This window comes from Dryas octopetala, chromosome 3, assembly GCF_963921425.1.
Source record: "Dryas octopetala chromosome 3, drDryOcto1.1, whole genome shotgun sequence".
NCBI lineage: Eukaryota > Viridiplantae > Streptophyta > Magnoliopsida > Rosales > Rosaceae > Dryas > Dryas octopetala.
The window spans coordinates 17504804-17522265 of NC_141368.1; the positions used below are offsets into that span (position 1 = coordinate 17504804).

The window sequence follows — 17462 nt, forward strand, 5'->3', positions numbered from 1 at the left end:
TCATCCAGTGGCCATCTTCTCTCTCCATTTCCATTATTTCAGTTACCTTTTCTTTCTCTCTCCCTCTAACTCATCTAATCTCTTCTCTCTCCTCCCTCTCTTCTCTCCGCGCCGATCTCCTCTCCCCGGTGACGACAGGCGACAAGGCTGGCTCTCCTTTTTCTCCCGTCTCTTCCACTGGTCGCTGCCTCCTGTCTCAGTCGAAAATTTCGTCGAAATTTCGAGAATTTCGGGAAATTTTTGAAATTTTGGCGAAATTTTTCGAAATATTTGTAATATAGTGTTAAAATTTCCATACCCCTAAAAATCAAAATTTAACACCTTGAAGATGAGTGACCTCTTGGAAAGATCTTGTGTTGCACCTCTATCTTTAATTCGACAAAAAAAAACTCATGCTTGTCGTTCTTTTTAATTAGTTAAACTGATTAGAGGTCCACGAAAAAAACTCAATGTGATTATGTTCATATTAATACTATGTTTTACTTCTACTTTGAATCTGATTCGAAACATTGATTGTGGTTGATTTTTTCTTAAGGTGCAAGCAAGGTCTTAAATTTCGGTATCAACAAAAATTTCGGTGGTCCAAAAATACAAAAATTCGAGAAAATATCAATATATGTAATGGGCCCATTACTACTGTTGAAATGGACCCATTTCAAACCAATCCGACCGATGATGTCGGTGAAACCAACAATGTCGGGTCAGTAGGTCGGTTACCAACATCATTAGTCAGATTAGTACGAAATGGGCCCATTCCGACAGTAGTTGATTGGTAGGCGGTTGGGGCCTATCGGTTCGGTAACCGAACCCATAATTTTTTATTTAGCTGGTTTTCCAGTTAAAAATCTTTAAAAAACTAGACTTTGGAGTAATTTATTATAATTACTATATATGTGGTTTTAATTAAATTGCAGAAACAAGTCACACATATTAACTAAAGGAAAAATGTTGTTTACCCGGTTACCCCAACAATTTTTTTTTTTCTAACTTGTGTATTTTAATTTACATGACATCAATCAATTTATTCGACAATGTTTATCTTTTTATTTTTTTATTTTTTAGAATTCAATATAGGAATGTCATGTAAGTTGAGAAAGAGTAGTTGGGGCAAATAGCATTGTCCGAAACAATGGGTAACCTACATGGAAGCGGAATCCCTAAAAATTAGGGTACTTATTTGATGGTAAATGTAGTAGTTAGGGATGAGGAATGACAAAGTTCCTCATCCCCAAGAAAAATTATAGGGTATAACCGATATACTGTCACGTGGTATAACCAATCCAACGTATAATGATATTATGTGTTTATATTAGTAGGAAATATTATTAATAATATGCACACATATTATAACACATAGATTGGTTATACTACATGAAAGTGTATCGGTTATACAGAATAATTTTTAAAGCACGCTGAGGAGCCACAACATGATAAAGCTGGTATAGTAATACGTACCATTCCCCATCCTACCCCCGCTTCATCTACCTGTTTAAGATTCTGTCTCATTTTGAGTTAATTTCTACTTAAAAGTACCCTATAGTACTTAATCATGTGTATTGATTAAAAACCTCTGCTCTTATCCTAACTCTAGGTTCACTCTATGTCACAAACTAACGGGAAGGACAAAGAAAGAACTCACAACCAACCTTGAAATAATTGAGTTCCTTTTTATTTTCTGACGTGTTCAGTATACAACATCATCAACCTAGACTCTTTACTGCTTTTGAATACAACAGACTGGATTGACTTCTTCCAACTTGGTTACGTGTTGTTAATCAATATTAATTGCATGTCCATGTTTTTTTATACGAGGCTTAATTACACCAAGTCACCAATGCTCTCTACAACTTTTCTCATATCGTACATTGCATATGAAACTTCATTTGTCTCACTACAACCGACTAATTTTAAGATGTATAACGCAGTAAAAGTTACAACTTTTTTCTAAAAACATAAAAACACAGGCTGCATGATTCTTTGGCCAATCATCGGCGTGTCTTGCCGATAGAACGGCACAGCTGCAGCGTCATTAAAAGAATAAAACTTAATGGCTCAATTACAAAATGCACCCACCAATTATGAGGATTATTTCATATTAGTTCATAAATAAAAAAATGTTTCAAATTAGTACACTAACTAATAGAAAGTTACAAAATAGCACATGCGTTACAAATTCCGTCAATAAGGCGTTAAATTCTAATGTAGACAATGCTAATATGAATTTTTTGAATAATGTGAAAATTAAATTTGCACCACATGGATTAATGATAACAAGTTTAAGGGTTTTAAAGTTTTTTTTAAGTTTTTTTTTTATCGATCAATATGACATTATAAATCCATGTATAGCAAATTTGGTGTCTACATTATTAAAAAAATCCACGTCATCGTTGTCCAAAGTGGCATTTAATTGTCTTTCTTGACAGAATTCATAACAAATGTGTTATTTTATAACTTTTTATTAGTTAGTGTACTAATTTGAAATTTTTTTTTGTTCGTGGACCAATTTGAAATACCCCTTATAGTTGGTGGTTGCATTTGTAATTGAGCCAAATTAAATCTATGAATTTTTTTTACTCAAATACATAATTAATTTTTCCGAGGATTTGGTATAACTATAAACTATATATCATTACTAATTTACTACCAAGATGAAGCATAGTTAATTATATGCTAATACAAGGAAACCGCAAGTGATGAAATTTATTTAAGCCTTAGTCACCTCAAACAAAGCATGTATGGTAGAGTACGTACGTAATTAAACAATATATGCATATATATATATATCTTAATTAAAGACTTAATTGTTCGATCCTTTCATGGAAAATTAAGGAATTAAACAATGCAGATTTGAAGAAGCAAATGCTAAAAACTGAGGATCTTTTTCCAACACAGCCATTTGCTTTTCCTCCAAAGTCACCCATGCTTCAATGCCCTTACCCCATTGTGTTTCAACCAACACTGTGAGGTTCTTACACGCAGCTCCAACTTTCCCTATGGCCCCAATCCAAAGCGGCCTCCCCCATCCAAAATCCAATTCTTTAAAAATACCAGTCCAGCTGCTGAATGCATAAATCTCTACTTCTATGGAATGCGCATCCTCTAACAAATTAAGGATGGCAGAAATGCCTTCATATCCCTCTTCCCCTTTCAGTGTGTCCAAGTAATCACTGTTAAATTCCTTGAGAGATTCATTTAACAGATCCACCAAGCCACACAACTCATGAGTATCTGTTGTCCCCTCGGTTGGGTCGGCTATCGCGGGGGCCCACCACATGACATTTCCAATTACATCGGATGACATTTTTGGCTTCATTCGTGGCCTCAAGTTCACTGCATGCAATAGTATGGAAGTCTTTGGTGGACCTGTAATAATAACGCTAGCTAGAGTTATTAAATTTGTTTAAATCACCCATAAGGGACATATATATATCCATTCTAAAAAGGTGGTGAAGACCTGGCCTATTTATACTGAGTAAGAGGCCCTCACCTTTTACAATTACCCTAATATGGGAAAAAACCCGAAAAAAGCTTCAATGGCACGTGGCCAAATATAGCACAAACATGCTAGGGTTGAAAAAATTTAGTTAGTGTTACAATACAATACTCACCTAATAATGCCTTAGAAGCAGCCATTGCATGTTTCCAAATGAAACACGTGAGGGCCTCAACACGTGTTGGTTTTGGCACGTCTTCACTTGTGGCTTTGGCACGTAAGGTTGATATGGCTTCAGCATCAAACAAAAATATCCTTGTAACATAATGATCCTCGTCGTCCTTGAACCACATACTATCCATTAAGGCTAGGCCCTTCTGGGGCAGCGAATCTCTTGGTGGAAAAGTTGACGAGGCTTGGGAGAGATTAGGGAGGATAATCTTTTCATGGAACCCACGAAAAATAGAAACCCAAGACTTGAGGAAACTGTTCGCCGTTTCCCCATCAATTATCTTGTGAGACAAGGAAACGCCAAGTGCTATTCCACCGCAAGCGAAAAGGGTCACTTGAACACCGAATAAGGGTAGCTTCTCAGAATCATCGGTTTCCTTGCGGTGTGGATGGAATGGAATGAGCTTGTTCAGCAACTCGGTTTCTTGAGGCTTAAGAAACTCAAGCATTGGACACTCAACTCGGGCTTCAAGGTATGGAACACCCGAGTCGAAATCATCGATGTAAAGGTTATTTTTAACCCTTCCTGAAAATGGGTAGTAAAGAATGAGGGTCTGTGCGAGGGATTTTTTCAAGTGGGTTAGGGTTTGGGGGACATTGAAGTTGGGATCAGTAATGGGTTAGAAAAACAACATTGGAACATAAGTCCTAGGAGTGAGCTGATCAAAGATGGAAAGTTTGTGTGGTTTTAGGTGGTGAAGTGAAGAGGATGTGGGTTTGATGGTATCTCTGGAAATAATACTCACCTCCATGTTCACCAATTTTCTAATGAACGTACCAAACAAGAAAACGCTATACATATATATATTATCGCAAAGAGGCCTTGTATTTATAAGACAATTGATTTGTTGGATGCTGATGCATTTGGTGGGGCTGATTGCGCGCGAAAGTCTAATCTACAAATTGATACAGTAGAGATTATAAAAATATGTAGCTTGGGTTGTCTATACTTATATATGTGTAGACAGGAACCACAGAGTTATAAAGGAAGATGGATTCTTAACTTTTTTTTTCTCTACTTATTTATGCTTAACTTTTAATCTTAATTAGTTATGTATTTATTATGGAGTAAAAAATAAAATGAATTTATAATACCTTTTAAATGTGAGTGTAGTTAAATAAATCCTAAAATTTATATTATATGATTAAAATCAAAACAGTAAAAGTAAGACAAATAGATAATTCAATTCCGATCTAAATAGTTCGGTGTCTTTTGAGGCCGCATGACTGCATCTTTTAGTTAGCAGCCTTCTACTTATTAGTTGGTTGCATGTTGATGACTTTCTTAATGTACCAATTATGATCAATTAATAAAACTGACCAATTTAGTTAGAGAATTATGATTTCCTGAAGAGGCCTTGTATTTATAAGACAATTAATTTGTTGGATGCTGATGCATTTGGTGGGGCTGATTGCGAAAGTCTAATCTACAAATTGATACAGTACGTAGAGAATATAAAAATATTTAGCTTGGGTTGTCTATACCTATATATGTGTAGACAGGAACCAAAGAGGTATAAACGAAGATCTTTACTTGTTTTTTCTCAATTTATTTATGCTTAATTTTTAATCTTAATTAGTTATGTATTTATTATTTAAGTTTATGGAGCAAAAAATGAAATAAATTTGTAATACTTTTTAAATGTGAGTGTAGTTAAATAAATCTTTAGATTTATATTACATGATGAAGATCAAAACAAGTAAAAAAAAAAGATAAGTAGATAATTCAATTCCGATCTAAATAGTTCGGTGTGTTTTGAGGCCGCATCACTGCATCGATCTTTTAGTTAGCAGCCTTCTAATTTATTAGTTGGTTGTTGCTGATGACTTCTTAATGTACCAATTATGATCAATTAATGGTCAATTAATAAAATTGTCCAAAGTAGTTAGAGAATTATGATTTGCTGAAGAGGCCTTGTAAGACAATTAATTTATTGGATGCTGATGCATTTGGTGGGGCTGATTGCAAAAGTCTAATCTACAAATTGATACAGTACGTAGAGAATATAAAAATATATAGCTTAATTGGGTTGTCTATACCTATATATGTTTTACAGGTACCATAGAGGTATAAGGTTTTTTCACTCAAATATCACCTGGATTATAAGGGGTGTGTTCCCGTACCACTTAAACTTTTTTTTTTTTTTTATCAATTTATCACCTAAAGTTATCAATATGTGCCAATATGACACCTGTTATCCATATTTATGTTAAATTATTAACTTTTTTCTCAAATTTCCTTGTTTGCCCTTAAGTATAATTAAATATTATTTGTTAAATTCGTTAAAAATAGCTTAGGTCTTGAAAAAAATCATCGAAAAATCATACGAACTCATCTCAGTGAGTACTAATTCTCTAAGGGGTCAAAATATTATTTTTGATTTCCAAACTATTTTTGAAAATCACAACTTCTTAAAATAAATTATTAAAATCTCAAATAAAATTTAAAAAATTTACAAGGTCTCACATCGGGGGTGAGTGGATTGGCTGGATTTGTTTTTGCTTTTTTTTTTTTTTTTTTTTTCAGATATTCTATAACATGAATTGACAATAGTACCCTTTAAGTTAACAGAAAAATTGACAGAAATAGATAACAAGTGCCACATTAGCACATATTGATAACTTCAGGTGGTAAATTGGCAAAAAAAAAAAAAAAAAGTTTGGGTGGTACAGGAGCACACTCCCTATAGTCCAGGTGGTATTTGAGTAAAAAAGCCAAGGTATAAACAATCTAGATCTTTCACTTGTTTTTTATCTACTTATTTATGCTAGCTTTGCTTTTAAGCTTAAGTAGTCATGTATTTATTATTTAAGTTTATGGAGCAAAAAATGAAATGAATTTGTAATACTTTTTAGATCGATGTGAGTGTACGTAGTACATAAACTTTTAGATTTATATTATACGATTAGGATCAAAACAAGTAAAAACAAGAAAAATAGAGAATCCAATTCCAATCTAAATAGTTCGGTGCAGGAGGAGGAGCTATTCATAGACCAGAAGTGGCCATAGCCCCCCCCCCCCCCCCAATATTTTTTTAATATATATGACAAAATAATATATTTGAAGAGAAAGTTTCAATAATTAAGCATTTGGCCCCCCACTCTCCATAAATTATGTTTTGTGATTTGTTTTTGTCCCCCCCCCCCCCCTCCCCAAATTTCAAAATCTGGCTTCGCCCCTGGTTTGGTGTGTTTTGAGGTCGCATGACTGCATCTTTTAATTAGTTAATTAGTTGCCTTCTACTTAGGGGTGTGTTTCGAATAGATTTGATCGGAAATAGAGTGTTCCAATTCCAATTCAAAAAATTTCGGAATGAAATTTTGATTCAAAAAAATCGGAATTTCAATATCTCATTCCAATTCGGAATTTTTGGATTTTTTCAGAACTTTTGGATAAAAATTTGAAATTTTCAGATAAAAAATCAGAATCTTCACATTACCTTTTGTTATTAGTAAAAACAAACAAAAAAAATTAGTAATTACACGTATAAAAAATGTGGGTGTTTTTATTAGCATTTATGTTATTATGGTACACATATATTTATAATGTACATATGTTTATATTAATAGTATTAGTTATTTTTAAAAAAATATATATGTATGTGTATGTTTGAAACAAATAACAAATTAATGAAATATATAGTAAAAAACTAAATAATGATATAATATTAATATAAATACGGAATAAATTGAAATAATTTCGGAAATATCGAATTGGAATACCGTTGAAAATTTTAGAATTTTTTTTATCGGAATTTGGATTAGATCGGAATTTACAGATAGAAGAAAATGATGCATGTGCAAATAAATGATCTTGAAATAGAACTACCCCAGCAAGAAATTAGAAGATCTAGTACGTAGAGAAAGAAAACCTACCACACTACCAGATTTCGTGTACTTAAATGAGACAGATTTAGATACTTTTGTTTTTGAGGATCCAGTTAATTTTAAACAAGCAATGGCAAGTGACAATTTTGGTCAGTGGCTTGAGGCCATGCAAAATGAGCTACAATCTATGGAAAGCAACAAAGTGTGGGAGTTAGTAGAACCGAGACAAGGCATAAGGGCTATAGGCTGCAAGTGGGTGTTTAAAACCAAGAGAGACTCTAAGGGCAATGTTGAGAGACACAAGGCAATGATGGTAGCTAAGGCTTTCACACAGTAAGAAGGCATTGACTTTAGTGAAACTTTTTCTCCAATTTCAACTAAGGATGCTTTTAGAATTATCATGGTACTAGTGGCCCATTTTGATTTGTTTTTACATCAAATGGATGTTAAAACAGCTTTCCTTAATGGAGAACTGAGTGAGGAAATTTATATGCAACAGCCTGAGGGGTTTATAGAAGATGATAGTAAGTATTTAGTGTGTAAGTTGAAAAAATCTATCTATAGACTTAAGCAGGCTTCAAGGCAATGGTATTTGAAGTTTGACAAAATTATAACTTCACATGGATTTGTTGAGAATAGGTTAGATGAGTGCATTTACTTAAAATTCAGTGGGAGTAAATTCATTTTTCTTGTTCTTTATGTGGATGACATATTGCTGGCTAGTAGTGATGAAAGTCTTTTGCAAGAAACTAAAGGTTTTCTGTCCAATAATTTTGAGATGAAAGATCTAGGTAAGGCTGCCTATGTATTGGGGATTGAGATACATCTAGATAAAGCTAAAGGACTGTTAGGTTTATCACATAAGGCTTACATTGACAAAGTATTAAAGAAATTCAATATGCAGGGCAGCAATAGTGTTGAGGTTCCTATTTCAAAGGGAGAGAAATTAAGCAAAAATGATAGTCCAAAGAATGACATCGAGAGGGCGGAAATGAAAGACAAACCTTATGCTTCTGAGGTGGGAAGCATCATGTATGCATAGGTCTGCACTTGACTTGATTTGGCATTTCCTATCAGTGTACTAGGCAGATATCAATCTGATCCAGGCCTTGCACATTGGAAGGCTGCCAAAAAGGTTCTAAGGTACATGCAAAGGACCAAAGACCATATGCTAGTTTTTAAGAAATCAGAGAAATTAGAATTAGTTGGCTACTTAGATTCTAATTTTGGAGGGTGTCCAGACACTTCCAAGTCTTCTTCAAGCTTTGTTTTTATGTTGGGAGGAGGTGTTGTAGCTTGGAAAAGTGTAAAGAAATCGACAGTGGCTATTTCCAATGACATCGATCGGATGACATTTGTGGCTTCATTTTGCCTCTCATGTTCACTGCATGCGCTACTATGGAAGTCTTTGGTGAACCTGTAACAATAATCTTACTAAATTTGCTTCTTATATAAATTCCTACTAAATTTACTTCATAGATAATTAATCTTTACGTGCCTATATATTTAATAATTAGAAAATTAAGATTAAATACCAAATTCTAATAATTTTTTGGTATACCATGAACACCATATAATATTTCAATTGAACTACTAAATTTAAATCTAGTTTTTTAGATTAGGTCACAAACATGTTGGTCCTTTTGATTTGAGCTTTTTCTGTTTGACATTTTTGTCCTTTGCTCCACATATGATGGATGTTAGTTAAAATTTATAAGGTTTTGACAAAATTGCCCTTGAGGCATTTATATTATCTTAAAAATTTGCTAATGTAGTCTCAATTTCACATTTAGTTGTGACTGTACTACACTCACAACTTCAAATTTTGTTGTGACTGAATGACAGTCACATCTAAGTTGTGACTTAATTGAATTATTTTTTAGAGAAATTATACAATAATATAATATAATATAGAGGTCAAAACAATACTTTTACTCAAAATAATACATAGTATAGTGATGTGAGTTGTCTCTTTCAATTTACCAAGACAATCACAGTTAAGTTGTGACTGGATTGATTTTTTTTAAAAATACAATATAGTATAAATTAATGTAATATTTGTGATCTAACATTTTTTTATTGCAGTGGCATGTGATATAATATTTGTAAATTCTAATAACTTTTACTTTATTATTTTGTTTGACTTTTCAACTAGTACATAATCTAAAATGCCATTTAATTTTGGTACCTAAACTAAAAAGTTATTGAAATTTAGTAGTTAAAATCAACGGACCTTTTAATAATTTGTCAGTACACATATCAGTATCTTAATTAATTACTAATTATTATATCTAAATAAAGTGAGGAATGGACCGTGTTGATGCTTGAAAATTGCGTAAGTGATCAACAAGGAATAAAATTTCGGGTTTCGAGGAAATTTCGAAGATTTTTAAATTTTGACAAAAATTAGATGGAAATGACGGAAATTTTGAATGAAACTTGACCATATGTTTATTTAACATATTATCTACTAAATTGATAAAAAAAACATTGAATAAATCAAATTATATAGTAGGTTTCATGTGATATAAGGTGAATATAATGCGCGCTGGAACAAATACTGTTAAATAAAATTAGTATAATGAATAAATAAAATTAGTATATTCTTTATACTGTATAATTTAATTATACACTAAATCTAAACCCTAATACTCTATATATTCTATATACCCCAATACTCTTTATACTCTATAATGTATACATTAAACCTTATATACTCTATATTTTTTAGGATATTAGGTTTTAAGCCCTTTAGGATACTTTTATTTATTTTTTTATATAGAAATGTATTAAAGTTTAAGGTTTAAAATAACTAAAAGAAATCTCAAACCTTTTTTTTTTCTTTCCAATTGCCCAAAGGCCCTAAACCCCCCCTCATTTTTTTTCTTTCCTTACTTTTTTTTCCCCGTGCCTCTCTCTTCAGTCTTTTTTTTTTTTTTTTAATCTTTCCTTCTTCTTTTTTTCGTGTCTCTTACCTAGCCAAGCTTTGTCTTCACTAAGTGTAACAATCCAAATTTTGGATTATGGTAATTTTGTTACTTAAATTTTTCAAATTTGTTTTAAGGTTTGTTTAAAGGAATTAGAAATTTCTTTAAATTTATTTTAACTAACTTAGACCTTTGGTTGTGGTTCTAGAGCTTAATTGTGTGGAAATGAATTTTAGAAAATGAAAATTCAAGAATTTGACGATTATTATTTTTTTCATAATTAAATTATAAGAGTAAGATTTTTCATAATTTTTTTGAAAGCAATTTGACTATTTTAAGGTTATAAGAAATTAGTACTCATCAATACGAGTCCGTAGAATTTTTTGGTGAATTATTTGGAGTCTCGAGCTATTTTTGGTGAATTTCCGAAGTTGGAGAAAATAGAAAATATGAAAATTTCGATAATTTCGATAAATTTCGGTAAATTACGCCGAAATTTTGAAAATTTCAGCGAAATCTTCCTGAAAAATTATTAAACATGTGTTTCGATTTCGACACCCTAAAAAAACGAAATTTCGCAGAAAATTTCGAATTTTAATTCCTTAGTACTGATCAATGAAATTAATATGCCAACAATCACACAAAGAAATATGCCAAGGTTCTTGGATTTCAACCCAATAGTGTAGTACGTTGACTTTAGATTTAAACTCATGCTTTTTTTTTTTTCTTTTGATTTAGGCCCATTTTTATTTTGCATACCTATTTTGCCCTTAAGATAAATAATGGAAATAAATTGAAGATTCATAATTTGAGGCATTTATTATTCGTAAGTTTAAATTTTGGATGTTTTATCGCCGAAATTTTAATTATGACACCTGTATCAAATTCAAAAAATTATTAGAAATTATGAAAATCAACATATATATATATACTCAACTGTCATGAAAAATGAAGAAGCAAAATATATCTCTAATCTACTCCTAAGGTTTATAAATATAAATCATAATATAAGAATATTATTGGAAGAAGAAGAGTGTTTATACTTTATACTATCTTCTTCTTCTCTACCTACTATACAAGGACACACAACCAAACATGACGTATAGATAACCTACCTATAGTATAAGGAGAAAACCTCAAATCTAGGAAAATTTCGTATTTATACAACCTCACGTATAGGTAAATTTCATATACATACAACGTACCTTACGTATAGGTACGTAAATTTCGTATTTATACAACCTAATCAATCACATGGTGCATACAAATAGATAAACAAAAAAAACCTAATCAATAGATACAAATACATGAGTGCTTAACCTCACATAGATGAGATGTTTTACCTCAAACGAAGATAAAATAATCTTCAATACCTGTAAACTATATTTGGTTGACGATGATAAACCCATACTCCTTTTCCATCGCAAAATCATAAAAAACAAACATCAAGAATCGCACAGATCTGAATATGATCCACAAAAACAGTTTAAAAACCTAAAAAAAAAAATTAAGAAAAGATAATTAAAGGAACATCACGAAAAAAGGCTTTTTATTAGGTATACTAACAGGCTTTGTAGGCGTAGTGACAAAAACCACCGAAAATTAAAAATTAAAAAAAGTCATAATTTTATTTACCTTTCACCAAAGAGCTTCGTGGTCGACGAAGAACGGCCACAAGAACAAGTGATACAATGATAACCTAACTCGAATGAAACATAATTAATATTCAAAATAATAAATTAATAACCAATTAAATGATATACGAAATCAACTTAAAATGAAAGGTAATTAGTATGAAAATCATAATTAAAAATTTCTTAATATAAGGAATTAATTGACACAACATTAAAACTAGTCATTTGTGAACTCAAGGACAAAATGAGCATTCAAAATAAATAAATAAAATACAGCAAAAATAGTAATCCAACGTGGCAAGATGAAAGAGGACCTAAATTGATAACAAAAAAACAGTGGATTAAATCCAAAATCAACAAGCGTAACAGAGTTTTTATCCAATTAAGTGATAAAATTAATATGCCAACAATCACACAAAGAAATATGCCACATAACGTGGTTCACCTGATGGATATGACAGGACTACGTTCAAGGGGTTGTGTTTGGGTTTTTGCACTATAAACAAATGTAGATTACAACGTACAAGAGACGCAGATCAACCATTAGAGAGAGAGATCCCTTCTAAGAGGGTGAGAACCCTATTTATACTGGATAGGAGGCACTCATCGATCTCTTACCATTATCTAAATGTTGGATATGACACAACAAAGACACAAAGACCTAACATGCACACAAACATGGTTGCCCCAAGTTGAATAAAAAAATGTTGCCACATTACTTGGTGAAAAAATTTTAATATACAAAACTTAGTTAGTGTAACTATATAATCACCTGATTATGCCTGAGAAGCAGCCATTGCATGTTTCCAAAGGAAACCCATGAGGGCCTCAACACGTGTTGGTTTTGGCGCGTGTTCGCCTGTGGCTTTAGCACGTAAGGTTGCTATTGCTTCAGCATCAAACACAAACCTCCTTGTAGCATAATTATCCTTCTTGAACCACAAGCTATCCACTAAATCTAGATACTTCTGGGGCAACGAATCTCTTGGTGGAAAAGTTGACGAGGCTTGGGAGAGATTAAGGAGTATAATTTTCTCACGGGACCCACGAAAAATAGACACCCAAGACTTGAGGAAAGCGTTAGCCGTTTCCCCATTAAATATCTTGTGAGATAAAGAAATGCCAAGTGCTATTCCACCGCAAGCGAAAAGGTTCACTTGAACAGCGAATAAGGCTAGCTTCTCAGTATCATCAGTTTCCTTGCGAAATGGATGGAATGGAATGAACCGGTTTAGCAACTCGGTTTCTTTAAGGTTAAGACACTAAGCATTGGACACTCGACTCGGGCTTCAAGGTATGGAACACCCGAGTCGAAATCATCGATGTAAAGGTTCCTTTTAACCCGTACTAAAAATGGGTAGTACAGATTGAGGGTCTGTGCGAGGAGTTTTTCAAGTGGGTTAAGGTTTGGGGGACATTGAAGTTGGGATCAATAATGGGATAGAAAAACAACATTGGAACACAAGTCATGGGACACTACAACAAATATGGCCTATGCTCACCTTGAAGAGAAACTATTTTAGAGTTAGTGGCTATTAACATTTTTTTTCATCACTAATTAATATTTTGGTTATTTTAAAAATTATGGTAGAGTTAATAGTTGCCTTAAGTCCCACTAATTTGTAATATAGTTGACTAATAAGTAGCAACAAAAAAATTGAAACCAAATTGATAGATTAGTGAAGATAATTATTCCTTCCCCACTCCAAATTCAACCAAAAGGGACAAAGGTGGGATTAATAAAATGTTTATAATTATTATTTCCCACTTAATACTCAACCTATAGAAATAATAATTACAAACCCATCCCACTATTACAGCCCATTCCCACTCCTAAGCCCATTTCCACTAAAAAAAGACTCTAGTGGCTTAAAAAAAAAAAATCTTATGTACTCAAAACCTAACTCCCTTTTCATTTTTTTTTTTCAGATGCGCCTCCCTCATCTCTCTTTCTCTCACAATCTCAACTCTTGCCTCCCTCTATCTCTCCCGACCTCACCTCACCTCACCTCACCTCCCATTCCCTTTCCCTCTCACTCACTCCCTTTCTCTCATGACCTCATCGTTTCATTTATCTTCTTTTTTCTTTCACAAAAGTATATCGTAACATATTTTTCTGTCCTTTCTCCTTCCTAGGGTTTGGATTCGATGGCGAAGAAGAGAAAGTCGAACGCCATAACCGGAGCCCTCATCACCAAGTTCTCTCTTGGGCTCACTGGTAAGCGCTTCAACCCGATGCATTTTTATTTCCCTTTTTCAAATCAAAATGTTTGTAGAGGAAGATGCCAAAAACTCACCCTTTGTTCATTTTTTTTGTTCAGGTTCTTTTCCTAGGTAAATGTCAATGCACTTATGCTGCCTTATGATTAGATTTGTTTTAATTTGATTGGAAAACTTGATGCTTGTATTCCAGTTTCAGCTTATTGTGATTTCTTTTATTTATTTATATTTTTAGCTATGTCCTTGATGCAATGAGGGTTGTCAATGAGTCAAATACAATGTAGTTTTTGGGGTTTTGGATGCCTGTGTACTATTATTTGTGTTACTCTGTTAAAACACTAACAAGCTTATTCATGTATTTGCATTACTGTGTGCTTTCGAGATTGATCTCTTCATCTTATAATATTTTGCAATTTGGAAAAACATGATGTGGCAGTGAGTTCCATTATTTTATTGCTTTGTGGAAAGGATATGGTTTTTTACTGCTTTATTGATTTTTTTAGTTAAATGGAAGAATTCATTTGCTTTTTTTTTCTACTCAATTGTAGGAGGATTTTTATGTGCCTTTGAACAATATGGGAAATGGAAATTGATGAAATAAGGAAGAAGAGAGGACATGGGTTGTGCTGAATGTTCATGTGCAGTTGATCCTAATGATGTTGTCCTCAATATCTTGCAATGCAGGCACAGGTTGTTCATTCTATGCGAAGCAATTAATGAGTAGAAGTTTTAATTTTATCATATATCAGCTTTCCTTCCTTAAGTGTAGGCTGCAATGAGCTGATTTGATTCGGTTTGTTTCAAGCTGCTTAGTGTGAAGGTGATAGAAGGACTACAATGAGCAAAGTAAAAAAAATGAAAGGTTTCTATTTAATGAGGTATGCATCTCATTAAACAACCTCCATTCAGGACTGCAATGAGCAACCTCCATTCAGGTTGCTCATTAACTGACTGAGCAACCTCCATTCAGGTTTCTATTTCAAGCTGCTTAATTCTTTCTTAATTAAACAATTTAAAGATGGAATGTCATGCCTTCACACTCACTTATTGAATTTCTTATCATATCTTGCAATGTTATACTATAAGATTGATAATAACAATTTACTGTTATTGGTAAGGATGAAGACATTTTATATAACTTATTGGGTGAATAAAGTTGTTACAATTTTCATCACTATCTCTATTTTTTTTATTTTTTTTGTGAATTGTAGGATGTAAACTTGGAAGGTTGTGAGGAAAACAGCGGGATCTAGTGCTCTAAACACCAACAAATGCAAATGTCCATGAGTTGGTGATAGCTCTAGTGTACAGTAGATTATTTTTTTCTCTATATACATTGATCTATATGTTTTTGGCAATGTGGGGGTTCTCTATTTATGAGGGTCAGTTTTTCCCTTTCGGTTGTATTCTTTTGTAAATTGGTGTAAAGAAAACTTATGAATTCCTGCATGGAATGAGTTGTAATGTAGGATTTAATTGACATTGTGTTGTGGTCTGACTTTGTGCATAATTCTTGTTGCAATGTAAGTATCAGCAAGCACCATTGGAAAATAATAGGGTGGGAAAAGGGTTTGCAAATAGCCCAGAACTGAAAAACTGCAGTTCAAATAGCTGCAATTTTAATTTGGTGGCAAAATGCATTTTGAATCCTAATTAATTAGTCACCAAAGTCCATGGAGATTGTTTAATAATATAAATGTTCTACAAATTGAGTAACTATCTACAACATTGGTGGAGGCAGAACTTGTCAGCAGAAAAGTACAGTTTTAGTCTATAAACTCCACCATTCCAAAAAAATGGTTTGCTTAGCCACTTTGCCACCCCATTCTGAACAACCATCAACCTAAAGGTGACTGCAGGGTGGCAATTTCTAAATCACAACCAATGATAGTGATTGCTACAGCAATAGCTAACAGAAAAAAATAGTGATGATAAGGGGGAAATGGTGTAGTGGGAGTGAGCTGATCAAAGATGCAAAGTTTGTGAGGTTTTAGTTGGTGAAATGAAGAGGATGTGGGCCGGTTTGATGGTATCTCTGGAAATAATACTCACCTCCATGTTCACCAATTTGCTAATGAACCAAACAATAAAACAGATACATATATATTTTGAATTGCTTTGCTGAAGAGGCCTTGTATTTATAAGACAATTTGTTGGATGCTGATATATGTATGCAGGAACTACATAGGTATAAATGAATGTGGATTTTTTACTTGTTTTCTCTTTGCTTGTTTATATTTTGACTTTTAATTTTAGTCATGTATTTATTATTTTAGTATATGGACCAAAAAATGAAATGAATTTGTAATACTTTTTGAGTGTGAGTGCAGTTACATAAACCGGCCCCTTAGATTTATATACACGGTGAAGATCAAAATAAGTAAAAATAAAACAAGTACATAATTCAATTCCAATCTAATCGTTCGGTGCGTTTTGAGGTGGCATGAGTGCATGACTACGTCCTTTCGAAATTTCTACGGCCTTCTAATTTATTATAGTTCATTGTTGTCGATGACTTTCTTCAAGTGGGATTGAAATTTCCTTTGATACATATGAAAATGTCAGTGACAATTTACGTATATATATATATATTGCATAAATATATATTGCCACACTGCTCGTCATTAACATTAACAGAATATTGCACCGTCTTGACACAATCGATAACAAGTGCAATCCATCGCTGAGAGAAGCCCAATCTTTCCATCACCTTTTGCAAACAAGCCCACTCTACCCTATCATAAGCCTTAGCCATATCAAGCTTCAAAGCTAACTTAGGAGCGCCAGAACGTCCCTGTTTTTTAATAGAGTGCATCACCTCAAAAGCTACTGTAACATTATCTAGACTATAGCGGCCTAGGGTAAAAGAGTAATGTTATTTGGACCAAATGAAATGACCAAATGAGAGGGACCAAATGAGGTGCCACTTGAAAAGGTGGTCATCATCTCCATGTGATCCTCATCTCTACATCTCCCCAAGTGACATCTTACTTGGTCTCTCTCATTTGGTCACTTAATTTAGTCCAAATACCATTACTCAGAGCTTTTTTACCCGTTTGTAATTCAGAAATAATAAAAGGCAATTCTTGCTTCCAAGGTTGTACCAAAGCCTTAGAGATGAGATTATAGAGAACATTACACAGAGCTATATATATGGGCCGATAGTCCTGAACCATATATGGAAATTTA

The 17462-nt window shown here is 33.1% G+C and overlaps 1 protein-coding gene, 1 long non-coding RNA gene and 1 pseudogene across 4 annotated transcripts; 1 reads left to right on the top strand and 2 right to left on the bottom strand.

Annotated features, from left to right (window-relative positions):
* Nucleotides 1-2824: 2824 nt before the first annotated feature.
* Nucleotides 2825-4432, bottom strand: LOC147291467 (akuammiline synthase 2-like). The gene is made up of 2 exons (XM_086235949.1): nt 3609-4432; nt 2825-3363 (listed from the first exon to the last, which is right to left on the bottom strand). The coding sequence occupies exons 1-2, from the start codon at nt 4111-4113 to the stop codon at nt 2825-2827; spliced, it is 1044 nt and encodes a 347-aa protein (XP_086092075.1). The 5' UTR covers nt 4114-4432.
* Nucleotides 4433-8817: 4385 nt separating this feature from the next.
* LOC147291468 (akuammiline synthase 2-like) lies at nt 8818-16334 on the bottom strand (annotated as a pseudogene).
* LOC147291469 (uncharacterized) lies at nt 13909-15758 on the top strand. Of its 3 annotated transcripts, XR_015121339.1 has the most exons (5): nt 13909-14271; nt 14375-14387; nt 14822-14963; nt 15079-15243; nt 15485-15758. It is a non-coding gene; the product is annotated as an uncharacterized LOC147291469 (long non-coding RNA). The 3 variants fall into 3 exon arrangements; XR_015121340.1 differs by lacking the exon at nt 14375-14387 and having other exon boundaries at nt 15087-15243; XR_015121338.1 differs by lacking the exon at nt 14375-14387 and having other exon boundaries at nt 13913-14271.
* Nucleotides 16335-17462: the final 1128 nt, after the last annotated feature.